Source organism: Nipponia nippon, unplaced genomic scaffold (assembly GCF_047370975.1).
Source record: "Nipponia nippon isolate SJK-2023a ecotype South Korea unplaced genomic scaffold, ASM4737097v1 scaffold_2, whole genome shotgun sequence".
NCBI lineage: Eukaryota > Metazoa > Chordata > Aves > Pelecaniformes > Threskiornithidae > Nipponia > Nipponia nippon.
Genome location: NW_028262336.1, coordinates 47,441,666 through 47,469,167, shown reverse-complemented (window position 1 = coordinate 47,469,167; position 27,502 = coordinate 47,441,666). Strand labels below are relative to the sequence as shown.

The following is a 27,502-nucleotide window of genomic DNA, read 5'->3' as shown; positions in this document are numbered from 1 at the left end:
TTGGAGGCAGGCAGATCCCTGCCTTCATCTTCTGGCAGCCACTGTTTAAACAGAGGCACTGTGCAATTGGTGATACATCCAAGAGATGCAATAAACATTATTTATATTACGAATTGTGGTCTGTGGGCTATCGGAATAGGATTTGGTACACAGAACAACCCTGAAGAGCTTATGACCCCAGAAAAAGGATTTTGGCTTTGCTGGGCGGAAATCCATACTTCCTGGGCAGAAGTAGTATTTACTCAGTGGGCCAAGTGGGGAAAGATCAAGGGGGGGAAATGGAAATTGCAGTCAACAAGGAGTAAAAACTATAGTGCAGCAGTGTCCCACACTTTTAAATCCCTTTCATGTAATCTGAACCTAAAAGGTTGTGTTCCCCATAGCAAGTCTGAATGAACATACTGAAGCTCATTTTCTTCACTACTCATTTCTGCTTGTGCAAAGGCATGGGGCAAAGCTCTGAAAGGTGTGTGATCTTTGACCAGTAAAACTGTGCCAGCCAAAGCCATTACTACCATTTATCAGCATAACATGTCTTTTTGATGAATGTAGGTGTGTGAGGAGTAGGCTAACTGCTAAACTGCAGTTCTGTCAGTGTGGCTGCAGCTGCTTTGCCAGTATAGTGTATTGTAGAAAGACAAAAGTAATTTTGTTGCATTAAAACCCGAAGAACCTTCATAGTTTGAGAGTGGAAAATGATCCCAGATAACACAGCTGGAGTTAGCTAAACCCTGAATTATTTCCAGAGGTTAATTAGCTCGTGTACGCAATACACTGCCTTGTACCGCTCGAGACCTCCCAACACCTATACGTAGAGTTCCTGAATGCAGCGAGTTGTCAGGCTGGGAGATATTATGAATTTGAAGCTTAGATATAAAAATAGCAGCATGAAATGTGACCATTCTGCATCATGTTGGTAGAAAGAGTAGAGTAGAGTGGAGTGGAGTGGAGTGGAATGGAATGGAATGGAATGGAATGGAATGGAATGGAATGGAATGGAATGGAATGGAATGGAATGGAATAGAATATTTTCCGTTGGAAGGGACCTACTATGACCTTCCAGTCCAAATGGAAGATTGCCAGTACAAAATCCAGAATGAAACTCTGGTCATCATCAGCTGTAATCGTAAAACCAGTGTTACGTTACATAGGCACCTGGCTGGAAATGTTAGGTACCACTGAGATATGTGCCCAATGGACAGCTACCCCCAAGTCTCCCTGTTTCATCACATTAAGGGGGGATTAATTACCTGATGATCTGTGCCCCCATTGACACTGCTGGGGATGACGGTAGCCGAAAGGCAGGTCTGGAAAATTGAGAGCTGTGGTTCAGTGGGGCTTCACCTCAGGGGGGTCTGGGCTGAGTGTGGAGTTGGCTGGAGGAAGAGACATTTTTCTCCCTGCTGGGTTGAATGAATTGTCACAGACTAGGCAAGCGACAGTGCTGTTGCAAACCTGTGCTTTCTGTGTTAGGCAACAAATTCATTTCAGTTGGCCCCCAAAAAAAGAATTTCTGAATACAAAGAGTTACCTTGGGCATTACTTGAATGAGCGCAGCTCTGGGCACATACCTGTCTCAGTGGTTCAGGAACGGGACAAGAAAGTGTTTTCTGCCCACTACCCTACTTCGAGGCTTGTTTCTGTGAGTGACATGTGGCACTTTGGTTATCATTGCTTTGTTCTAGCTGCAGTGCTTCTGGAGCAACATCATCCTATACTCACTGAGTGTCCACAGATAGAAGGGCATTGAAGGGGAAGGAAGATGAGTATCTTCTAGCCATCCCTTTAACAAATATTTCCCTTAGTCTTAAGTTATCATGGATGTGGCTGTAACTTCAGGAGCGATAGAACTGAAATTTCTTAAAGGCTTGAAAATTATTCCACTGTCCTGTAGAATTATCTGCAAAATAAATTGTTTTCTGGATCAAAATGAGAATCTTCAAAGTTTAGATATTTTCTTCTGAAAGGCTGAAGTTTTGCTGTAGCTTTTCCATCCTAGAAGTATGTGTAAATGTTTGCAGAAAATAGGGAGAGTTGTATTAACTGTGGAGAGGCTGCTTTGGCACTTGTACAGTGAAGAAGCATTGCAGTATTTGTAAAATGCTGCTATTGTGCAAATATGACAAAAACAAAAGGAATCAGGATGCTAATAAAAGAGAAAAAGGATAACCTAAATGAAAAGCATCCAAATTAACCTTTGCCTAACTGCCATTTTCATAGGTAACTAGTGGCTGCACTTTTTAGATATTTTTTCTTCTGTGCTGTTGCACAGAATCCCGTTTTTTGGATAAAATCAAAGTGTGTTGAGTATGCCAATAGCCGAACTTCAGAAATAACTCTGCCTAACAGAACCACTGCCAAGCAGTGACCTCACCCTCACTCGCTACGGGAAGATGTACTGCATCCCACAGGAAATCAATACTTACTAATATGAACAAACATGACGATGAAATTATCAAACCAGCAAGTCAGGGAAACAATCTTGATTTATCAGAGTTAGCTGTGATTTAAATGCAGTAGTTAAAAAACCTCAAGTGATAATGAATCTGGCAGATGATCAGTGAATTTGTGTGTCTCCCCGTGCTGTGTGGGTCTGAGCTCTTGTAGGAAGGGCTCCAGGCTGGCTCTTTTTTCTTTACTGGCAATGGCAGGTTAATTCCAAATAATGAACCACCCGTTACTTATCCAGTCCGGTGTTTTGGAGCTGCTTGTAAATGGTGGAGGTTCCTTGGCAGTGCCCTGTGGGTCCAAAACCACAGCCAGGGCAATACTAACCACAGCTCATCTGCAAAGGTTTGGAGCATGCCCTAGCAGGGAATAAGCACGCCTACTTTTATCTGGAAGAATATAACACTAAAAAAAACACCCAATAAAGTATTATTGGACTAGCACATGAAATGTGGGGCCTATTATTGTATGTGTAAATGGTTAGTGTAAAGGATGATTTCTGCCCTTAAGACACAAAAGTAGAAAGAAGAGAGAAAAGGCTAGGAGGTCCCTGGAAGGATGAGAGATGGCTATAAAGGCCAGGAGGTGACTTGCCCCGGGCCAGAGTGGGGATGTGCCAACATATCCACCTACCAGGCCAAACTGCATCTCCAAACAACAGCAGCCCAGGCAACCACCATTTGAAAATGCTGTCTCAGTTCTTTGCTTTTCACTGCATACCAATTCCTATATTTTCTTCTTCCTTCCTTTTATTTTCTTTTTTTTTTTTTTGTTTTAAAGTCAGCAGCAGAGATAAGAGCTTGTTTTCATATTCTCTGTAACACCCTAACGATACTTTAGATGCTACATAGAAAATAAGCAGATGGCTGTGAACTGATCTGTATTTGTATATAAAATGTCTCTGACTTAACGAACAATATCCATATTATAAAAAAAGTTGGCTGGGGTGGCTCCCTCTCCCCCTGTGCTGGCAGATGCTGCGGGAGTTGATAAGATGCGAAGACTGATTGCCACCTCCCCCCAGACAGCATCCTGCCAGATCAGGGCTGGGGTATATCCGTGGGTGTCGTCTGCCTTTCGCTGTTCAGCATGTAGAGCATCTCAGCCTTTAGAGCAGTCTGGCACCTCTTCCAGCACTTCTTTTTTTAACGCCGCTTGGAAAATCCACAGAGAAAGAAGAGAGGCAGAGAAGAGAAGGCAGTAAAGTGGGAGGGAGGTAATTAGGGCCAGACCTGATGTCCTGGTGTAGCCAAAGGGTCCAGAGAAGTCAGGCAGAGCCGTGACTGAGAAAGGACAGAGCAAGGACAGCAAAATTTGACACCTGGTCTGGCTTACTCTGTCACATTTCTGAGCGTGTTGACCCCCCTCTTCATAAAAATGAGTGTATTTGTTCAGTTTCTCAGGCAGTGCTTCACCTTTTGAGTTAAAAGTCACCTTGCTAGCTTGCTTGTCTGTGACCCAATTTGTTTTTTTTACTTTGCCATTAAATATATTCAACAAGTAAATGTGGGAACCCATCCATAACTTTGCAGACACACTTTTGTGTCCAAGTAGGCGATCCTGCTCCCCTGTAAAGGCAGCATCTCCCCTCTTGGTGCCTGGTGGCTGGGGGACACGCCGGCTCAGCACAGTCCATCTTCTTGTGGTCCTTCCACAGTGAACAGGGGGGGACAGGCTCTGCCGGAGGACTATTCAGAGCTCTCTGAGGCTCATTCCTACTCAAAATCAGTGAGGAGCCTATCTGCTAGCTACAGAAATACTCCAGGGAGACAGATCTCCCCTGGGGAAAGTTACTTTTGTGATTACTTTCTGTTGTCTGCTTCTTTATGCTTGGAAATATTGTCAACTTTGCACCCCGTGAACAAATCCAAGCGTCCCAAGAGTGCTCTCTCCCCTGAGCCACCGTTCCACTCAATACGTGATATGTTAAGGTCAAACCCTGTTTGCTACTCGGCAGCCCCATTCTTTACTTACACTCTCTGCGTGATAATTTTAATGATGATGCCCTTTCCCCCCCTCTCCTTCTTTCCTTTCCTTTTTCCTTTCCTTCAGTATTTTCTGGCTTAATTTCTTTTCCTGTGGATTTTTTTCCTGCAGCTTATTTCCTGCAGTTTATTTCATTTTCATCACTGCTTACAATCGGAAGCTTGAAAGCTTCCAATGTCATGCCACAGTCGTATTTCTGATAGTTACCAGTAGGCGTTGACACCTGACATTTCTGCCCTGGTTTTGACTGGATGCAGCAAAACGTATCCATTTCACTGCACCTTCTTCTTCATGTGCAGTACTCTGTACACAGCCATGATAAAATGTCTGCCCACACTTAAAAGGTAATCATTTTATAGCTACATTAAGCGAGGAGTTGTTTGCCACTATGTGTTTTTGCTGCGCTAAAGCCAACATGTTGAAAACTACCTGGTACTCAGTCCAATGCGCGCACAAAGACAGACGAGTTACAAATGTGCAAGAATTTGCTGTTTGCTATTATGTTCCGGATGAAAACTCTTGCCAGAGAGTGGTCCCACGCCCCTGCGCATCTGACAAACTCTGTAGCTCTTCAGCAGTTGTGACTTATCAGAAATCCCATCAGAACTCAATTAGGTTTTCCGCATAAATATATGGCTTAATATTATAAATGTGAGTACAAACAATAGGATATGGGTTTGGCTCATAAAGCCGTATTAGCCGTAACAGTAAAGGATAGTCTATGTTACGATCTTTGTTAACACCTTATGACACTTCACAAGAAGTAAGTGTTTTAAAATTTATTTTAGCTTAAATGTTTTTATGCTGCATTTTACATGCTCGTTGCCTGTGACCATGATGTCTCAATTCGAAGTGGGGGTTAGCGGGTTAGCATGAGGTGTAAGGGCTCCCTAGCTGGCATGGTAACAGGTTTGCGTTCTCTGCAGGGACGTGCAAGGGGATACAGCTAACAATGCTCCCCTCTCGGTTAAATTTGCAAGCTAGCATTTACCATTTGAGGCTTGTGGACCATTTTAGGTAAGCAAGGACCTGAAATGCAGTAGGAAAAAAACAGTGCAACTCCACAGAAAACAGTATTAGTGCCTAAGGTGAGCAAGCTGAGTACATGTTATTCAAATAATAACAACAGTGGGAAAATAACTTATCTTGACATAAGTAATTCATCCTGCCGTCTAGGTATACAATAGACAGTTTCCAAACGTTATCTGGATGGATTCCTTCTAAAAAGTAATCCAGTATATCTCAGTGGTTTTGTATCCATGTGTATAGAAAGTACTGTAAGTAATACAGTCCATTCCATGTATCATAACATGTCTGTGCTTTGCGGATTAAGGGCTAATTTTGAGCTCAAAAGCCTGGAGGGGAGAGGCTGCAATACTTGGGTAGGAGCTGCAGCCCCGGCGGGGAGTGGAGCTGGGACACGTCCTTGGCAGCGCAGGATGGGGTGGGGGGGACCAGCACCAGCCCCGCTTTCCCTGCGGTGCCTTTTGGAGCATGCGGTGCTGCTGCACGCACTGGAGTTTGTGCAGTTACGCTGCACTGCGGATTGCAGTGGGCTTTGCATAGGGAGCAAAAGGCTTGAGGAAGGGAAATGTATTGTACTCTCTCTCCCCACCTTGCAAGGCTAACAAGAATCCATCCCTAAGCAGGTTTCTTCGTTAAAATCAATTCCTTTGAGAAAGCATGGGGTGGGGTGGGTGGAATCTGTATTTTCAAGCAGCTCTCCTTCCCCTTACTAAACAAAAAGGACTGTATTCAGTATTGTTTCAACAAGTGAAACTCAGCAAGTCAGCTAGCCACGTTACTTCTTCCTAGCTGGCTTCTCAGCGTGGCTCTCTGAACCCTTCCAGCCCTGTTTGCTCTGGTGTTCTACACGAGTGTCTTCTCAGAAGTGGGACTGGAGAAGGATATTGCTGGACAGTGTTGGAATAGGACCCCCCTTCTGGCCTGGAGCCCCTTTGTGGGCTGGGTGCTCCGCAAGCCCAGTTCACAGCCAGTTGTCTGAAACTGGGCTTCAAGTAAACTACTTGGGAGGCCGGGGCCAAAAGGAACATCTGAGAGGGCTGGTGATGGAGGACTTAGGTATTCACTGAGTTCGGGGAAGAGTGTTATTGAAAGGACCCAGAGGAGCTACACAGTGAACTGGTTGTATCTTTAACTACACCCCGTGCCCAGCAAACCCTGGGCCATCATCAGGGTGGCACAGGAGTAGCCTCATGGAGTTGTGCGCGTGATTTTTGTTGCCTGCCCCAAGAAACACGCTGCCTTAGCGTTATGGGGAGGAAGCTTCCCGGGGCAGGCATGACCTCAAGAGCAATTAAAGTCCTGAGACAGGACCAGGTCATCAGCAGGAAGGGGCTGATGTTGCTGCAGCAGCAGCAAGAAAGAGTTGCCTTTGGTCTCTCTGAGATGATTGACTTTCTGTCTTCCCCCGGATGTCTCTGAGTAATTCAAAGGAACATGTGTAGCAATAGTAGCATAGTATTTACTAAATATAATTGGAGGAAACTGTTGCTACTTACCTCAACTTGCAGTTAAGTGGTGTTCAGGGCATCTAGCCAAGCATGCTGAAAAAGCCTGATGGCAGGGAAGAAGTGTCAAATATGAGCCACCTTCTCTACTCTTAACACATGGCTTGTTGTTCCTGACTTTTGGGGGTTTGATTTCTCAGTCTACATGCGGTGCCAGTGGAAGGGAAGAGGGGCCCTGCTTGTTCATTTTCTGTTTAAACTCTTCAGTCTTGTTTTTCACTTGGGAGCAGCTTCCAACTATGCAGTGTGCTGAAGGCAAGAGGGTCAAACTCATGCCAGCGAGGAAAGTCATTCACAGAAAAATATCCCAAATATTTTTATACTAGATACAAAACGTAAACTGTGTCTTTGTTCTGGTTTTGCTGTTCCTGTTTCGTAGTGGTTTTCCACTACAGTGTATGTGTTGCCCTTCCAAAACAATGACTTGGTCATTACCCATGGGGAGCCACATCAGGGACTAACAAGATTAAGCATTGGGGATATAGGGCTTTTTTTCTTACAGGTTATCATCTTGAATGAAGGGTAAGTCAGTAGTAAACAAAACGCTGTCACCCGCTGATGGCCTTCTGATGCCCTCTGTAAAATAAGTTGGTGCCCTCAATCCGCAGTCCAAGAGACAGGCGCGTGTATCACAGCACCGCTGGCGTAATTGATGCTAAATGCCGCTTCTGAGAGCCGAACAGAGAAGGCACGGAGATTGATGGAGACTAACTCTTAGAGCTTTGATGGAAGGTTCTGGTTTATGAAGATTTCAAGGAAAACAGAAATATATTTGCTGTACTTGGAATAAGTCATCTGAATCTTATCTTCCAACATGCCAAACACAGCATATTCTGTGTCGAGTGTCATCTCCCAGTGTGCTTTTTCAAGGCTCCTGGTGTTTTACAGCTGGGCTGCATGTTCAGAAACGTGGAGAGGTTGTTTGTATCATGGATGCTGATGTGGAAACAGGTGCTCCAATGTGTGAGGCTCTGCTTTTCTTGAAAAGACGATCTTCAGCATAGACTCAGAAGGCCATTACTGGAAAATTACCACTTTAGGTGTAAATGTTCAGATAGAAATATGTGGGGGAATTAAATGTTTTGAGTAGGAGAATAGGCAAGATATGTTAAAACTGCTGCTAAAACACTGTTTGACCTATCACAAAAATGTCCATAGGCTGGGGAATGTGAGGGTTTGGTTTTTTTTTCACAAGATCCTGAAGGTAAGCATTAACCAAGGCAGGTAGAATAGTAAATGAATTTTGTAAAGCTTAGTTCCTGAGTGCTGGCATGTGAAATCGGGGTGACTACTCTGAGAGCAACATCACAGTGAGCCACACACTTCTCTGTGATAAAACGGAGAGCGTTATGGTGACCTGTTGGAGCAACTCGGGCAAGCTTAGTAGTGATTTGGGCTGAGACAGTACAGGAGAAAAATAGCAGAGTAGTGAGAGAGAATTGCAAAAGATGTCTAAAAGCATGCTTACAAGTGTTTTATAGAGACCACACACTACACTGCTGGAGCTAAGAGACTTTATCTTGCTGTGTATCGAGAGTGGGAGTAATGTGAAGGGTCAACATGGGAAGAAATCTGTGTTGACAAGCGCTGCAAGTGTGTCAAATTGAAAGAAGTGCTTTCAACTAATTAAGTATGTAGGACTGAAAGGGCTCTCTTGAGACATTGATTTCAGTTACATGCTCTGGTATGTCTGTGCACAAACACGTATATATGTGTGCAGATGTGTGGTGTCATATCATCCCTGCTGTAATGAGCCATCCTTACTATTAGGTCCAGTAACCTTAAACTAGTTGGGTTTGGGGTTTTTCTTTAACACTGTTTATGCCTTCCCTATTTTACTGGCTAATTAGCTCTTTGTTTTCTCATGGAGCATGGTAGCAAACTGAAATGAATATGGACTCACCCTGCAGAATAGATGACCTAATGGCAAACTTAAGCTTGCCAGACAGGACTCAGGTGTTGCCTGCCTTCTTTACCATTGTCCTGCAGCAACACCAATGCTGCCTTTGGTACCACTTCCACTCACTTAGCTGGGGCATGAGTCACTTCCCAGCTGGGTTGTGGTCTCTGAAGACGTGGAATTGGATTAAATGTTTAATTTTATGCATAAACATACACAACTGAGAAAACTTGTCTAGTCATATGCCTTCAGCTGGCCTGGGAATAAAGCCTGACCTTACTGGTGGTTTTCTTTTTTGCTTACTAACCTGCTTTCCCTGATGGGCTTCCTTCTACCTCTGACTGAACAAGGACCATAGAAACACCATGGCTACACATACATTATTGAACATTTCAGATGTTTATTAATAGTTAAGTATGTTGCACTCCCTCCAGTGCTTTCTGTCACCAGGCATTAGAAGAGATGTGCACCGGGGGGGATTTCTTTGCTGCAGAGCTGGGTGTGATGGGGTGGGTATGTACGCACAATTGCACATATTCATGGATATGTATAATATGTAGACATGTGCACCTAAAATAAAAATGCCATTCACCTCTCATGGGTGAGAAGGGCAGCTCCACTAATGAAACCCTCCAAGAGAAACCTGCTGTCTGTGACTATATTTGCCGCTATTTCGTAGCTGAGAGCACAAAGCTGTTTCTCTCCCAGCCACTCTTGGAGGCCATGTAAAACATAGATGGGAGAACAGGACTAAAAGGAGAGGAAGAAATTGCTGGCTAGAGAAACTTCACAGGAATGAAGGCTTGAACATATAAAATACTGTGTATTTCTGAGAGGTTATTGCCTATACTGCAGTGACAGCTTTGAAATACTTTGAAATACCAAGTCCCATTCTGGCCGCTGTAACTTACTTGACAGAGTTAGGAAAAGCAGTTAAAAATATGTTCAAACACCGCCAGCAGTGATTGAAAGCAGCAAAGCCAAGAATGGGATTAGCATGTGGTACTCTTCACATAAGTGCATATTGCTTAACAGCCTAATCTTCTTACGTGTATAATATAGAACTGCACACTTCCCAGCCCTCTTGAATTATGTCTGTTGTTGTGGCATTCAACTGAATATCAGGTAAATGCAAAATTCAAGGATCTGCACATGGAAATGACATCCAAATCCTATGCTTTCCAATATTTTAATCTTTCCAGATAGCTGAACACCAAATATGGATGGGATTTTGTCCGCTTGTCTGTTTTTCTCCTGAATAGGTGTTATTTCCATATGTGTGGCATAATGGGAGGCAGAAAAATGTCACAGGGATGCGCTAAGAAACCATGGTTGAAACATGAAAAGTTTCACTGTATTGGCAAGAAATAAAACAATACAAAGAACATAAAAGATCATGGTCTTTCTCAGCAGTTTCTGCTGATGGTGACGTTTCTGCCTTTTTGCTTGAGTTTGAAAAATTTGCTAAATTGTCCATCCATGAGCGCAGAACAGAATAATAATTGTGCTCATGTTGTTGCCCACAGGTAGCTAAAGACTTAAGCTGTTTTGTCATGTCTCCCCTCGTGTTTGTCCAGGGGGCAGCCGCAGCCCATGAGGACATGGTCGCGCCAGCTTTGCTTTGCGTGCCTTGAGTGCCAGTGGCAGGGCAGATGTGGTGATCCAGGCTTTGGGTCCAGACCGGTCGCCCAAGCCATGTCTCAGGGCCTGTGCCGCTGGAGTTTGCTCCTCACATCCATCCTGGAGTCAGGTTGCACAGGGCAAAAAATCCTCAGAAATCATTTGGGTTTCTGCCCTGATAATAGCAATAATAAGAAATAATGATGTACAAAGCCATTTTTTCCAGCATGGACTCCCAGAGAGAAGTAACCAAGGAGGAAACCACCTGAAATGGGGCATCAGTCACCCATGGCCCTGTGACAGTGGGCACTGAGAGGACCGAAAGGGAAATATCTGTGCTGAACAGTGCCCTCACAAACGTCAGAGTATACCAGGAACGCAGGAATGAAAGATATGACCAAGGATGGAGGAATCCCATCCAGATCCTGAACAAATCCCAAAGATGCACAAGAGCAGCGAGGAAAAAGGGTTTTGGCATGCAGTTTTCTATTTCATTGAGAGTTGAGCATCTCTTGTCTTTTGTGAGAAGTGTGCTTAGAAAGCTCTGTCAAGGCCTAGGTAGGACCTGCCTCAGCTCTCACATCTCCTGGGGGAGCTGGCCTGCACACCAGCCTGCCAGGGGAGAGGAGGACAGGGAAGCACAGGCAGGGTTCTCAGCAGCCCCCGCAGTGCCAAGCGGCCAGAGTGCCTGTCCCATTCCCATCATCTGATGTCCCCCCCTGGCAAAAGGGCTTCAGAAGAGAAAGCCATCACTGTCAGCTGTTGCTCTGGCACTGACATGGACAGAAATTATTGCTTCCCCTTGGTGGGGAAGCATGGCATCCTGCCCGTGCCAGGGTGAACAGGGTTCCTGAGGGCACCAGGGTACGTCTGAGTTTCTGGCCCCAGTCGCTTGAAATTTTTTATCTAGAGGTATGAGGGGAGTTGTGTGCATGCCCGTGCTTGTAGGTATAGTCGCTGAAGTTATGGTGAGGTTGCCGTTGTTCAGTGGGGTGATTAAAATGCTGAAGAGCCGGTAGCCTTATTTGCAAGGAACAGCAGCCCTGCCAACACACTCCCTTTGCATCGGCATTTTGCAGTCCTTAATAAAGATGGGATGGGAAGGTGGCTGATCCAAATAGCTATTTCTGGTTCCAGTTGGCGGGGTTTGCCATTGGCAAATAGGTCAAGACTGGGGGAAGTGTCTGGGTGCATGCACAGTTGGGAGCAAGCACGATTGTAGAAAACAGCGATTGTCCCATCTCCGAGGAGCTCCGGGCTCCTGTGTCCCCAACTGGGTGAGCCCCGGCACCCAATGTGCCATCACTGTGAAGCAGCAGCCGCAGAGGGAGCTGCTTTGAAAGTACTGAGCTTGCTGATGCATTGCACAAAATGTGGGACATATACAGTGGAGAAGCGACTAGATTTTTACCAGCCTTGTAGGCATAAACCCCCTGGGTATTACAGCGGAGACACGAGTACTTGGGGAAAGCATACATTCGAGACATTCGGGGCTATAAATAAAATTCACATCAGACTCAGCACTTGCCTCAATGAAACATTTATGCACTAAAATGCATGATGAAGTTGGATGTGTTGCCAGGCTGCCTAGTCTTTGAGATCATCTGGTCTTTCTCAGAATTCATTTTCTTGCGATGTTTTACACACAAACTTAGCAGGCAGTAACTCACTGCTGACCTGGGCAGCAGGTGTGGAAGAGTTTGATCAGGTTGAACCCTGCTGCTGCTGCTGGTGTAGGCCTGTTTATGCAAGGCTGAGTGAACATACACCTTTCTTATTACATTGAATTTCACAAGAAAAAAGTCACCATTTTTACCTGAAATGGCTAAAAACAATGGCATTTGCTAAAATGACAGGTCAACCATCTTAATGCTGGAGGAGAAGGGCTTCCCAAGCAGAGCCTGGCACGGTGCTGCTGGCCACGGCAGCCTTCAGGAGCATCCCGCAGCCCTGCAGCACAGCAGGGAGAAGCAAGCGGTGGGTGCGTGGTGGGTGTGCAGCCCCCAGCTCCTCTGCCTTCCACAAAGTGCCTGGGTCATTAGTGCCTCTCATAAGAGCAACTGGGCTCTGGAATAGGCTTATTCGCTAGTCTGATCCTTTTTAATTGTGGATTTTGTCCTTTGGAATCCAGATATTTTAATCAGGATTCAGCAGCCGCCGGTTCGGCTTCACTTGTGCTGGACTTCACTGCATGACAGCTCTGGGCTCTGCCCCTTAGCACGTAGGCACCTTCCTTGCTCGCCACTCAAATCCCCTCCAGGCTCCACACTTTTTCACACCTTACACCAAAATCATGTTTTCTCTTTGAACCAGGAAACATAGGAAATTATCTTTTTTTCCCCTCTGATGCCTAACCGCAACTATAAAACTGAAAGAAATAGCAGAAAGTTGGGAAACAGAAGGAGCTGTGGCAGGGGGAAGCAAGTGTCTAGAGAAGCAGACGGAGTTGGGGGGGGAAACCCCTGGACCTATCAAATAAATAGAGCAGAAATCTTTCTTGCTTGGCCTTTGTGGTGTTATTATTAGAACAACCACGCCTGAGTGCACTAAAGCCGTGCAACCTTCAAGCATCCACATCCAGCTCTGCTACGGCAGGATCCTTTTTCTGCTTTGCTAAAGGAGGGAGGGAGAGTGAATGACAGGATGTGAAGATGAGGTCTATAAATGATAAACGTGATCAACTTCGATAAAACAGCTATTTGGAAACCTTCAAAAATCTTCTCATGAGAACAGCCATTAGCGTATGTCTGTTTGACATTGGTTGTCAGGAAACCAGCCAACGTTAATGGATCCACAGAATGTAATGGAGAATCCATTTAAATGGTCTCTTGTCGTTTTGTCATCCCACAAAACAAAAAAACCCAATTACTTTAACTCGGGAATGAAATGAACATGATAGTTTATATGATTCACTTGTATATTCTAAATTGATCAAAGCGCACACTAAAAATATATTAACAATCTATATCTGATGCCTGAAATGCAGCATTTCCTATATCTGTACAGGCTTTTTCTCTCATTCACTGTGGTGTCCAGCTGTTAATAATTTAAAGGCTTTGGCTTTACAGTTTCTGTATTGCTTTATTTATTATGCGTATTATGAGGATGCTGAGGGGCTACAGCCACGCGCAGGCTCGGCGTTGTAAAAACAGCGTGCAGTGTAAAACACCAAGTGAAAAGAAGTGCTGGCTGGAAGAGATACCTTATCCCCATTTTACAGAACCGAGGCATAGGGAGTGTTAATATTTAACCCAGGCTCTTAACAGAAGTATATGGCAAAGCTTTGACTGAACAGGTCTTCTAGATCTCAGCCCAGCGGTCTTTGACTGCTGAATTACCCTGCCGCAGGGCTGGCTTTTTTCTTTTAGTGGAGGTAAGAGGTTCAACCCTGTGCAGAAAATCAGACGTTCGGTGGTCTTGAAAGCTCATGCTCTGCTCCGGCAGTTGCATCCTCTGGCTTCAGCTCCCAGCAGCGGTGCCCAGCTCCCAGGGGCCCATGCCCAAAGAGCGGGGGCCAGGTGAGGTGTCGTTGCAGGAGCACAGGCAATATGCAAAGGACGTGGAAGGACATACGCAAAGGACAATGTGCAAGGAATGAAGTGGAAGCAGGTCCCTCTTTTGGCAGGCAATCACGTCAGATAATCGCTTTCAGAAAGGGTGCAGGCTCTCTCACTTACCAGCTAGCTTTTTCCTTCTCTTTCCCCTTTCCCAGAGGCCTTTCCAGAGCTTCATTGCTCTGAGGTTGGGATGCTGTTCTTCAAACATCCAGCCTGCTTGCTTTTGTGGCGCGTTTATACTTATTTGTCCTTGGGCCAGCATTGTCCTCTACCCTACCCGGCGCTTCTCCTCCCTCGGAGCTTCTCCCCCACTGCAGGCTGAGAACATTCATCCCCTTGCAGCTTTTTTGCCAGCTCTTTTAGTTTATATTCTGGACCACCTAGAAAATCCACTCCAGCTTTTGAGTATTTTAAAGGACTGTTCAGTTCAGTGTGTATTGTGCAATATTTCTGCTTTCTTGGTGTCGGTGGGGCATATTCCCTGACATGGCGAATCAGAGTTTCTGCAGGGAAAGGTGAGAAGATACGGATGCGCACTGGCTGGGGCCATGGCACAGGGTACTGTAAGCTTCTTAGTGTCCTATCATTTGAAGATAAGCAATGTATTTGTGCTTTATTTTTCTTCTGGTACAGCACTGCCAGGTTGGCTGGCTAAGGGAGACTTGTTGGATGTCTAAGAGGTCATGCTATTTTATCTGTGAACAGCAATGTGCGTCTACAACAGCAAGCGTGTAGCAGAATTGTATTAGCTTGGTTTCATTTTTAAGTCTCACACGAAGTATATTAACCCAGCTCCTACTCGTCTTATTTGTAAAACACTGCTGCCAAAGCCAGAAGAGCTTTCTACAAGTTACATTTTGTAGCAAAATCTATTCTAGTCTAATGAAATCTCTGAACATTTCGTAAGTAGGTAAAACTTTCCAGTCACTTATTGAGCTCCGTCACAGCCAACTACTAGAGCTGCAGTCTAGACAGTTTTTTTTCTGGGAGTAGGAAGGAACTGCTTGTGCCTGCCATTTCATTAGCCTCCAGGGTACAATTTGTGATCATGAATATCACATATCCTCAGTGATATAAAGAATGGGTGGGGTATCATTACTGTCACTTACAGATTTTTGTCCTGAGCTGAGCTTCCCAAGGAGGGAGTGTGGCTCAGAACAGGATTGGGGCAAGTTACTTTGTGTCTTGGTACGGTGTCTGCAAAATAGACATAGTGTTTCCTTAGCCTCAAGGGGGAAAGGAAATATCAAAATCAGCTCATGATAGTGAGATATTCACCTCCTGCAGTGGTGACAGATAGACAAGTCATCAAAAGCTCTGCTTGCGATTTGTCAGCATTATGTTATTACAGTGTCGATAATGTAATTAGTAAATCCTCATGGTGAACACCTAGAGGTTGCTGTCATTCATCCTACAAACCCCTGTACTATCAATCGTTTTTTTCTCACCCTGGTGGCATTCCTTGCACCGACACCATGGCCAGCCAGTTGTACGGAGCAGCGAATGTACTGTAAACTGAGTGAAACCCGACCTGCAAAAATGCACTGAGAAGCAAAGCAAGGCTGCCGACTGGGCACAGAGTTCAGGGTCCCTTCGGTGATGCTAAGCTCTGAGCACCTGAACTTCAGTGAGTCTGTCATCGTATTATACCACCACTTCCATCGTGACACCCACGAAGTTTTGTGAACTGCCTTTTTTTTATCAAGGAAACTGATAAAGTCTGTCAGCATCCCGCACATGGCAGCACGGTTCCTGGGTTTCTCCCCTTGTGTCTGCTCCCTCCTTTTTCTTCTCCTACTGTACTTACCCAGTTCCTTTCTCTGTACAAAGCACTGGTATGCATTCAGCCCGAGTGAATGTTGTTTTGCATTTAAGAAAGCAACAAAACCAGAAAAAGCAAAGCGTCTCCACCAGAGAGCAGCTCTCTGACATGTTGCACTGACTCCCCCTCAAAGAAGGGCAACTGCTCCTGCAGGTTGGAGAGTGCAAAAGCACAGAAAGTAGATGAGAGCTCTGAAACATGCTAATTCCTTGGTTGGACAAAACATGCTGCTGTGGGCGTCCTGCCGCCAACCCCTTTCTCTGGCTTGGCCTGCCCCTCGGTGGTGTCCCACAAGAGTGGCACATCCCTTCTCCTGCTCTTGTGGAAGTGGCAAGGACCCTGCGGGGCAAGGGCTGGGGGCTGCGCTTGCCTGGAGTGGTAAAAGCAATGTAAGGGGAGGGCCCGGCCGCAAAATACCCATCATCTCAGTGGGCAAGACAGAGGCTGGAGAAGGGGGCTGGCACACAGGCTGGCTAACACAGAGTTACAAATGCCTGGTAGTATTCTCCGTGGAAGAGGGCTCTGGCCATCAGTGTTGAGATTGACTGTGTTGAGATTGAAGCTGCCTCTGCTCCACTCGTGGCAGCTCCTCTGGGCTCCTGCTGGTCGAGAGAGATGAGAGTGAAGGAGAGGAGTGCGTGGCCATGGCCGGTGTGGGGACCAACCCGAGGCACGCTGGCTGTTTGCTTCCTCGCTGGGAAGGGAACCCCAGGAGGTACCTCCACCACCCTTCCTCCCGTGCATGAGGAAGCCCGCCTGCAGCTGCAGCAGCTCCTTGGTGTTACAAGATGATGATGACTGGAGAGACTGTTTGTATCGATGCCTGTAGAAGAAGGAGCAAGACCAGTCTATAGCTGAGGATGTGCCACGTGTTCTGCTGTGTTACGTGGGCTGCTGAGCACAGCTGGGACGAGCCCGCTCTGTGCGGTCAGCCGGGGCAGAGCGCTGGCATCCCCCATGGCCCTCCTCTCCTGCTTTGGCCTTTGGAAATCTAGCTACTGCGTATGCTGAGGTTGGGCACATCTCCCCTGAGTGCCTCAAACCTTTAATGGACTTGGTTCATGTAACTTTCAGAGGCAGACTTCTAGGATTTCTCTGTATAGAAATTGAAGTGTTCCTGTCCCTCAGAAGTCCCTGTCTATTAAGGGAACCTCTTTTGATAGGTGACAGTTAGTGTCACTCAGCAGGGCGGGCAGTTAATCTCAGTTGTTACGCTCTGGAAGGCAACGAGCTAGCAACCTGTGTCAGAAATTAGTCGTGCATAACATGAGGTAGTGAAAGAGCATATTGGCAGGAGAATGGGTAAATGGAAGACCCATTCCTCCCTCTGCCCTTGCTCAGAATGTCACTGTGGGAAGGTTGCATAGCTTCTTTACATTTTGGCTTTGCTATCTATGAAATGATTATCCCTTTAGTCCATATATTTAACACCAGTATAGTATCATTGCACCTACTTGCCTCCGTAGAGCCATTTGCGATCTGGTAAAAGTGCATTGTCTAAATGCTAAGTGGTATAACGTGGTATGGAAATGCGGAGAAGATACTGGTTGCTGTTATTTGGTGGGAGGAGAGGTGCTGTAACATCCCCAGTGCTCGTTCTTGGCACTGCTCTTCCAAGCGAGACCCTTTGCTTTTCAGCTCGGTTGATGTAAGAGAGGCTAGGGGTCTTACCTTGCACTCTGGTTTTATCCTACAGCTGTCTCCAACCTGGATGCAGAAAGCAAACTGAGTGTCTATTACCGAGCACCTTGGCATCAGCAAAGAAACATCTTCCTCCCCTCCACCAGACCGCCTTGCGTGGAGGAGCTGCACCACCACGCCAAGCAGCACCTGCGAGCCTTGCGCAGAGGTAGGTGCTCACGCGCGCTCCGGCCCCAGTGCCGCACACGTCCTGCCTCTCCCCGGTCCCCTCCAGGCAGCGGCAGGGTGCTCGGGCACAGGGACAGGGCTGTGGGCACTGGTGTCCGCTGGGACTGAGGTACTCAGGCTAAGAAATAAATCTGAAGAAATTCTAGCAGTAGAAAAGACTTGTGCCCTCTTCGGCTTGTTTATGATGACCAGAGTAGAGCTGGAAAGGACTTTTCCTTTTTACATTCTTTGTTTATATGTTTTTCTATTAAAATGGATATGTCTGAATTGTGTGAGCAAATCCATGAACTGACCCCAAAAGGATGGAGGCACTGAGCGTTTCAACAAGGCCATCTTGTCTGCCTCTGTTAAACAGATGTTAAACAATGCCTCAGCTCCAGGACAGATAAGATTTAACTTCCCAAGGGCTGAAACTAGAGCCCAGTGGTATTACAGAGTCTCCACAGAAACTGAGCTGTCTGCATGGCGTTTCTAAGCACAATACTGGAGGAGACCTGCATCCTTCAATGGTGGCAGCTGAAAGCCAGGTGATACCTCAGACAGCTTGGAAGGGTTGGGCAGGGAACACCTCCTGACATCGCCTGACAAACTGGAGACCTGTAGCCTCAAAACCGAATCATGCAACACAGGGGGGAAGCGGGAGCAATCAAGGTCCTAACCAGGCTCCTGGATCCCTGCCATAAAGGGAATTTCCTAGGTGCAAGCGTCTGGATGGTCCTACAACAGCACACAACAGGGAAGGCAAAAGATGGGGAAAGGTCAGTTTTCACTGGGAACCTAACCAAGGGAAAATTCTCACCAGGAAGCATGTAAAAGTAGGCAAACAAGCCTGTCTGTCTTCTATGCAATAAGGAAGGAGAAAATCCATGCAGGTCACCCTTAAAATGTTCAGCAGCAACCTCCTGTGTTGGAATCATTTTGCACCAACAGCTATCATTGTCTTGCTCATTTATTATTGTTATCAGATTATAATAATAATCAATTACTTGGATCTGCAGAGCATCTGTTAGCTGGTTAAAACATTCCAGTTAATTACCACAGTTGAACCCCTCTACAGATTTTAGCTCAAGAACACACTGAGGATGCAGTATGTCTTCATAGCACTGCAAAGAGCGATACAGCTGAATTGCAGTCCCAGCAGTGCTGGAGCAGAGCAGAAGTTGGCTTTTCTGCTCTTAGCAGCTCTGCTTTGCAATTATCCCAGACCAGGCTGATCTCTGCCTGCCATCTTGTGGGCAGGAGAAATCCTGACAGCAGCAGGGGAAGGCAGCTGTCAGAAAATGCCTCATCATTTTAAAGTTACAAATCTCTGTGTTGGCAACTTCCCATCCTCTGCGTTTAACGGCAGCTGTGAAGGTTCAGCAGGCAGCTTGGCATTTGCTGCTTTATTTTATTTTCCAAATAACTGCATATATTGGAGTGAAAGTATAATTGGAAATTTATCCTAAACATGTTTATTGTGTCTCACCTATTTCTTCTATCAAAATTTCATTATCTCTTTATCTATTTAACCAGGAGTAATTAAAACTAAACATTAGATCAGAAAACAGCTATGCTAGCAGCAAACATTTTTGACTGGACCATAGTTATGTGCATCAGGTGAATTCATCATCCCCTTCCAGCAGCACTCCGTGCAAACAGTAATTATCTGACTCTCGCCTGAAATTAGAGATGGGAAGTCCTTAAGTGTTATCCCATGCACTTGGAAGGTTTCGGAGACTTGAGACTGATGCTGGAAGAGGACTGAACATTGTGACCCCATGGTGAAGGCAGACTCCTGTGGGCCTGGGGTGGAGAGATCTTGACTTTTCCAGGATGACCTCCTCCACACAGAGCTGCCACTGCAACAACCTTCATGATGTCAAGCCAATGCTCAGGACCTGGTGCTGCCATGCAGCCGGGGAAGGAAATCCTACCTGGGGCTGTGCTTCCTTCTTTCTCCTCAGAGGCGTATATTTCATACGTGTAGAGTCCAGGCGTTACTGCAGCTTGATGTTTCAAGGCAACAGGAGCTGCAAGTTCCCACTGGGAATCAGGACTCGGGTCCCAAGCACATAGAAGGTAGCTCCTTTGGCACTAGGGATGAAGGGTATAAATCCCATTCGGGGAGAATTCAGCTTCAGTGCACACACTGGGCTATGCTGTGTGAGCATTGCTCTTCCAGGAGCTTGAATATCCAGTAAGTGCTTCTCCCCTTCAGGTGCAACAGGGATCATAGGTACCAGTCAGAGGAGAAGAGGAGGACCTTCATCTTTGGAGTCCACGTTCTTTTTGCGTCTCTGTGGTGCTGTTAATAGAGATATTTATGTTCTTAACACTCTGAAAGACTCATGTCTTCTTTCTCCTCCGAAACAGAACATCGAAGCCGAGGTGATAACAGAGAGCAAAAAGGCCAAGGCCCCATCACTGTGGTGGCTCCCCCCTTTCCTCCTTTCCCCGCAATCTGCAGTCAAAAGAGGCAAGCGATAAAGGATCGGCACTTGCTACCAGTAAGTCTTTCGCTACAGCTATCACACACAAACACGTTATTAGCATTGTGGGACCTAAGTGTGACAGTGCTTCACAAGTGCCCCCCTCCTGCCCCGAGCCTGTGTGGGTACAACAGAGCTGACTTTAAAGACTGATCTGTAACATAACTCAGGTCGCAGCTTCCAGCAGCCGGCCCCAGGGTGGGCGTTTCCATTGAGAAACATCTTATTTTCACACGTGGCCAGCACACATACGCACTCATTCACATGCTTCTCCACAGTCCTTCACATTCTCTGCTCCTGCTTTAGGTAGCAATTCCAGGACCCTCCTGTAATTTCAGTAAGTGCTGTAATTTCAGCCCGTGCATTAGCATTGCCAGGAGCCAAGAACTCAATGACTTTGAGTGCTGGCTTGAGGCTCGCGTGGGTGCAGATAGGTTCAGCAGCACTTCTCCAGCTATGAGGAGCTACAGTTTCGATGTACGTATGGGCAATGGTCCTATTCTGCAGTGTCCACCTACGGTTTTTCAGATGCTTCATTTCTCACATACGTCCTTGCAGCCAGCCAGGGAGGAACTCCAGCTGAATATCTAGTCCTGTATGTCTGTGCTGACTTGCCCCTGCTGCACTAATTTGAAATCAAATTAGTGTTGACGATATTGTATTTATCATCATTAAAGGAAATGCACTCAGATCCAGAAATTTAACTCTGATTGTGTCACTAATTCCCACTGGTTTCAGCAGGACTTTGGTACCTCTGTGGCTTGGGGTGTTTGACCCATGAAAGTGCCATAGTAGCTAAATTCTGCCCTGTGCTAAGAGCCACTGCATTCCTCAACCCATTTTAAACTCCACAGGTCAGACCTGGATTTGACTTTTAATTGATGCATATGTCTAATGCCAGCCCTCAGTGTAGGGATAGATATGTCCTGCATCTGCAGGCACAGGGACAGAGATGCTACACCCATGAGCACATTATAAGTGTGTAGCTACTGAATCATCACCTACTTAGCTTAAAAATCCAAGTACATTCATCCTAATCCATTATATTAACTACATGGAAATACTGTAATGGTAAAGGAGTCACAGTGTAAAGCATCTGTCTAGGGAGCAAAACATCAGCTAGCCAGTCCGTAGGAGGAGTTTTGTTTCTCATCTGAAAGCATGAAATGCTTGATAAGGTTTTGGTTTGACTGTTCTGGCTTTTAGACGGCTTATCTGGATAATTTAGAGGAGAGCATCACCATCACTGCAGGCTTTGAACTGGTTAAATTTGCAGGCCTTATGATTCAACCAAAAGAAGATATCTTGATGTTAAGGGAAAGCACAGAAAAGAGTAGGAAGACGTAAAGGAGAAACAGGCTTACCTGTTTCTTCTTTCTAAGTCATCATCAAAGCTAGAGCTGTTGTAGGGTCACTGAAAGGTAAAGGAGAGGTGACGCCACGTTATGGATCAGAACTAGTTACAGATAATAGTTTGGACAGTATACTGAACATAAAGCTCTCTTAGTATCAGATGGGGAATGAGGCCTGTCTTTTGAAATTGCATACTCAGTGGTGAAAGGCCTGAATCTTTGCTGTGTTTGGAAAACAACCAGTGTGTTTTAGACATTACTTCCATCTGTGGAACACAAAATAATAATAAATAGTGAGCAGCCCTCTGAGTCCTGTATTAGTTGGCAAAATTAAGTCATGCTGAATGCAGATGTCTTGGCTTTATCAGCAAGTCCACCTTTTTCTTTTCAAGAGGAAAAATATTAAGCTTTGTGCCCACCCATATTGGGCCTTTTTTTGGAAGCTGACCAGGTTCAGTGTTCCCTTGAGGAGGAGCAAACAAGAGCTGCTTGGAGGTTGTCATCCTATCGATTTCAAGGCATCTGGCAATGTTCTGCTTTGGTAATTGCAAATACTCCAAGGTCAGAATACTTCAAAGTGCCTTGACCCATTTCTTAGAGAACTCCTTGTTCATGGGGCAACTGTAAAAAGAGAGAACAAGGCAAGATGAAGCTGCACATGAATGCTCTGTCTGGCAGAAGGTTAATCAGAGATTTTTACAAGACACTGGAACAATGAATAACTAATTGATATTGTGCCAGCCTTCATGACTTAATGATATCATTACAAGAGAAAGTTGAGAATGTTGTTATTGGCTAGCTTACCCTTTTTGGCATAAGCTTTTTGACATCTGCAAAGGCGTATCTGCTTCAGGGGCTGTCAGTAATGTTTGATATCTGATTCCAGTCGATTGTATCATCTATTCGTCAATGAACTAAAGATGTTAAATCCCACAAGAATTTTTATTCATGGCATAGCAGTCTGTTCTCTATTCCACTTTTCCAATGCTTTGGAAAGGTGCTGGTGAAAGCAATACAAAACAACAATAAACACCCCTTTCTATGTTTCTTATAAATTCGGAAAGTGATCAACAAGAACCTGGGAAATTTTTAAAAGTTACAGGATCTGACTTTTGCAAACTGATCATCTAAAATAAACGCATGCATTAAGGCACTGAAATAAGTGGCTTGATTTTGAGAAATGTTCACATTACCACTGCGAGGACTGGGAGAACTATCACTACTGAAAGCTACTGAAAAACAGGTCACCTATGTCTGAGACCAGCCAAGGCTTCCACATTTGTACATTTTGGCTGCTGTTTTATTGCTACCAATTAGGTGGCTATGAGCTTTTGCAAAGATCTTCCAAAGATTGTGTAGTAAAGCTAGAGAAAATCAACCACAACAGATGAAGATTCACTTTTAGGCATGACTATTTTTACAGGGAGGAAGATGCCAAAGTCCAACAAATTCCTAGAAAGACCAAATTAATTCAAGTCCAAAGCGACTAATGCCAGTGTAAATGGGTCTGGAGGGACATTTTGTACTGTTCCATCACATGATCATTTTGTTGTGGAGAAGAAGTAGAGAACTGGAAACGACATAGGATCTTTTGTGTCCCAGGCAAGATAAGTTTGGAGTTAGCTTTATAGTCTACTCTTGTTACAGGAACTGCCCTGATTTGTCTGGTGAAAGGCCCACATAGCCCAGAGGCCAGAAGGGGATCCTTCGGGAAAGAGTATAAGAACAGGGCATGGTTTATGCCGTTTATTGTCCCATGATTCATCCTTCCAGTTTCATACAGAAATTGGTTACAGAGCTCCTGAGCCAGAGATCAAATACAGAATAATAGCCATCAAGGAACCTGTCTGCATTGATTTTGAGACTTGTTTAATCCATTTTTTAGCAAATTTACACCTTGGCCTCAACAGCATCCTGTGACAATGACTTTAACAATCTGTATGAAAATGTATCTTTTGTTTGTTTAAAACCTGATGCCTCATAATTTCATTGCATCCCTTCTAGTTCTTAGACCGTGAGAAACAGCGAGCACTGCTTTCCCGCTCCCTTTCTCCATGCCCCTCCTGGTTTTGCAGACATGATTTTACTTTTCTATCCATCCCAGTCATTCATTTTTAAAGCTGAAAAACTCTAGCATACTTAGTCTCTCTCTGCACAGAACTATACAACCAAACACATTTATAAGTATCATTTGTTCAGGCATTTTTGCCAATGAAACAAAAAAAAAACCCCAAAAACAATCTGAGGAGAGTATGAGGAAGGTATGGACTTGGGAAAATGAGTGAAATATTCCTCACGCATGTTCCCATGACAACCCTGCCTGTAGCACTGCTGAGGCCAGTCACGGAGTGTGAAGATGCTGTGTCACTCCAACTGCATTTCAGGATGCTCTTTCATTTTCTCTTCATTTTTTCTTTCTCTGGTTTCCCTGAGTCCAACCAGCCAGGCTCCAAAATCTCAGTGTTCAAGTTCAGAATGTCATGCGACCACACTTTCTCAAACCCCTCATGGAACAGCTGTTACAATTAAACAAGGGAGATGGAGCAAGGAACCCATCATATTTGGAAATTCACGCTCTCAGTTGCGCAAAGTTCAGTGTCAGTTTGTTCATAATTATCATGTGAAGAGAAAATAATGCATCAGGTACTTTTATTCCATCTCCCTGCCATTTCAAAAATATTCCCTGTGGTCTGCCTTAGCATGCTTTATACAGCAAAGGGAAACACAACTGCACGTACTAACTTTCACACCATTTTGTGCTGAAACCATACCAAGCCTCAGTAAAAAATAACTGAGTTAAGGGCCAGGCACGAGTTGGGCTCTGCACTTTCTGTGTGCGAATCCTGCCTGTAGCTGTTAGAAATAAAACCTGCCTGGCGTTATTTGTCAGAATGAACTTGTACAGCACTATTTGTGCAATAAGCGCAATACCCACTACCCTGTGTCATGGGATGATTATTTTGTACCTTCATCTGCTAGAATGCCATGTGTGGTATGACTTCTGTCACAAAACACGTCTTATTTTTGCCTTTACCTTGTCAAAACATTGGAGCAGTATATTAATCGTTAAAGGATTGTCAGTACTTTAACAGATCACATTTGTGATGCTCCAAAAGAAAAGAAAACACCCACAAGCAGATAAAACAAAAACTTGAGGAGAATGAAACATATGGAAATATAAACGTTGGGAGCAGGCAGGTGAGCAGGGCTGTGTTTTGCAGAATAAATAGCATGGGCAGAAGTGTCCCCATTGTTTTCTCTTCAGCATCAGTTGACTGTGTAAGGAAGCTGCTATATAGGTACGAATGTTACTTTTGAATTAAGTAAGTAGTCAACTGTGCTCTGAAAACACTGGAAAGCTGCTAACCTTTTATTAGTATTTCTTTTCCTTTTACCAGACCTTTCATTTTTCCACCACGTAAATCAATATCATTTTCTTGAACTCCTGTGAGTTAATGAAGCAGCAGGCTCTCGGTTTTACAGGCAGAGAAAGGGAGACAGGGAGGTTTCACCCAGGGCCACAGAAGGAGTCAGTACTTGACTCACATGAAAGTGGGATTAAACACTAGTTCACACTTATTCTACATGTTACCTTTCCAGTATGTGAATGTTTGCTTTCAAACGTGAAGTCAGGACATACTGTTAACAAGTACATATTATTTCTGTGCTCACATAGGGTGAAAGCATCCTGCATATGTTCTGTTTGATGTTAGAAATGGACCCTATAGGAAGCTTGCAGATGCTGAAGCTACATGCTAATGCTCTGCTCGGGTGAATATCACCCACTTTATTCATAAGGGAAATTTCCTGGGAAGGAAATTTCCACCACTCGGTGCTATAGAAGCCTGAAGAAATAATATTGATTGCTTATGCTTTTTATTAGCTGCAACTTTTAGGCAGCAGGAGTCAAAAATAATCCTCTGGAGAACACCACTGTGCTGCTAGCCGCCTCCTGCCCTCGCCAAGGCTGTGCTGACACTGCCAGGGCTGTGTCGGCAATGCCAGCACTGGCCCTGCGCTGCTGGGAGTTGTGACTCAGCCAGCGAGATGTCCTGCGAGGTAACACCTTGCCTACGTGGTCAAACACAGCTGAGGGGGAAGGAATCAATTCAGCCATGCCTAAATTTGACAAACACATTGAGGATAAATGCTCTTGATGAGGCTTTAGCATTCTCAAGACATCTTTAATTACCTGAAGAAAAATTAGTTCTTTATTCTTGGGTTTGTGTTTTTCTGCTCACCATTGCACTGTGTTCAATACACCCTGTGCACTAATTTTGAAATCCCAGTATCTCCTGTAATGCTGTCACTATAGTAAGGCAGGCTAGGTACATGATTTAACGCAAATGATGCTTCTTGCACTAGTCTTCCCTTATATCTTGAAGATCCTGAACAACAGTGGCATCTCAGGCTTTGGGGGATGGAAAACAGAAGAGGGGCTGAAGTGTCCTGTTATTGGCCCATTCATTTCCCTCTCCGGATCCCAGCTCTGGGACAATAAATGGGGCAGGCCTATAAATTGCCAGGCTGGCAAGCTTGTTGACTGCTGACTTGCTTCTTTGTCACTGCACTAATGGGGTTTAAGATTTTCATTCGCTAAAAGGGTGAATCGCGTGTCCTGACTTAGGTTCCTGCAAGTAACACTAGGCTCTTCCTAAAATCAGTGGGGAGAGTGTTCAGGGGTGCTTCAGTCTCGCCCTGAGTTAGGTGCTGAAGGAAGGTGAGCTGAATTGCTCTGCGGCAGTGCCGCTTTCTCTTTCTTTATGGGGGAAGCCTTGTTGACTAGTTCAGACTTGGACATCCGACTGTTTTGTTGTAGTGCACAGAAGCCAAAGACTTTCACATCAAAGAGACGCAGAGCACTGAGAAATCAGATCACGTGCATATGCAACTAAGATTTTTACTGCAAAGCAGTTTCACAAGCACAATGGCACCTCTGCAAGTGAAGTTGATGGGATAGCTCAGAAAATAAAGATGCTCACATTTGTCAGTGACTGCAGAATAAATCCCTATTCAAGCAATTACGCACCAGTTTGGTTTCAAAGCAATCTTAGCCCATTAAAGAAAAATGCTTATTTAAAGTATTCTGGCTTTGTATTTAACAGATTGATTATCACTGTTGCTGTTTGCCAAGCACACCCACACAAAAGAAATTCACTTTGAAAAATTACTAACTGCAGATTTGTCCATCAGACCAGAACAGCCTTGGGTATATAATAATAATTTCTTGCTTAATTACGTGTTTACTCAGGACATTTAGAGATATTCTGGTCTTCTGAGTGAATGAGAACATTTGAAGAGCGGCAGCTCTCTCTCTCCCCCAGCATGGAGGTGTTGAAATGCTGAGGCTGCTGCTATATCCCAGTGTCCCTTGGCTGCCCGGTGGCAGGCACTGCGCGGGAACAGGCAGTAGGTGACCTTGGGACCCCTTGACGAAGTAGCAGTGGCACCAGCTTTCTCAGGAGCACCGCTGTGACAGCACGAGCTGAAATTCTGCCCGTCACCTCTATTTTTGTCCTACCTCTTCATGGTAGGAACCTGCCTAGGAAGTTTGTCCTGCTGTGCTTAATCAGAGACCTGAGAGTTCAGCACATCAACGATGGCTATGGTTATGCATAACCGGACGGGTGTTTTCTCAGAGGATGAGGGCAGAGCAGCACACAGCGGAGGTAGGAAAGCCCCGCACCGACAGGACAGACAGATGCACAGCCAGACTTTGCTTGAGGCCAAAGTCGAGGTCCCACTGTTTCTCCTGGGAAGGTTTGCCCCCACGTGGCTCATGCGCGTAGCTGTGCTTGGAGCTCAGGGCAGGAGGTCCCTCCTGTCCCCTTCTCCTTGTGCACTAAGACCGTCATAGGCCTTTGCAGAACATTGCAGAGTTTCATATCCTCAACTCTTGTCACCTCAGCAGCATTTGTCTCCCCCCTGTCTCGACCCTCCCCAGAG

At 45.2% G+C, this 27,502-nt stretch overlaps 1 protein-coding gene across 3 annotated transcripts in view; it reads left to right on the top strand.

The window, feature by feature from the left end:
* NHS (NHS actin remodeling regulator) overlaps positions 1 to 27,502 on the top strand; it is a 260,049-nt gene that overhangs the window by 215,611 nt on the left and 16,936 nt on the right. For all 3 annotated transcript variants that reach the window (XM_087756308.1, XM_087756307.1, XM_087756309.1), the window contains exons 2-3: positions 17,561 to 17,713; positions 20,089 to 20,222. In XM_087756308.1, the coding sequence (XP_087612434.1) occupies positions 17,561 to 17,713; positions 20,089 to 20,222 (287 nt within the window). The remainder of the gene's footprint in view (positions 1 to 17,560; positions 17,714 to 20,088; positions 20,223 to 27,502) is intronic.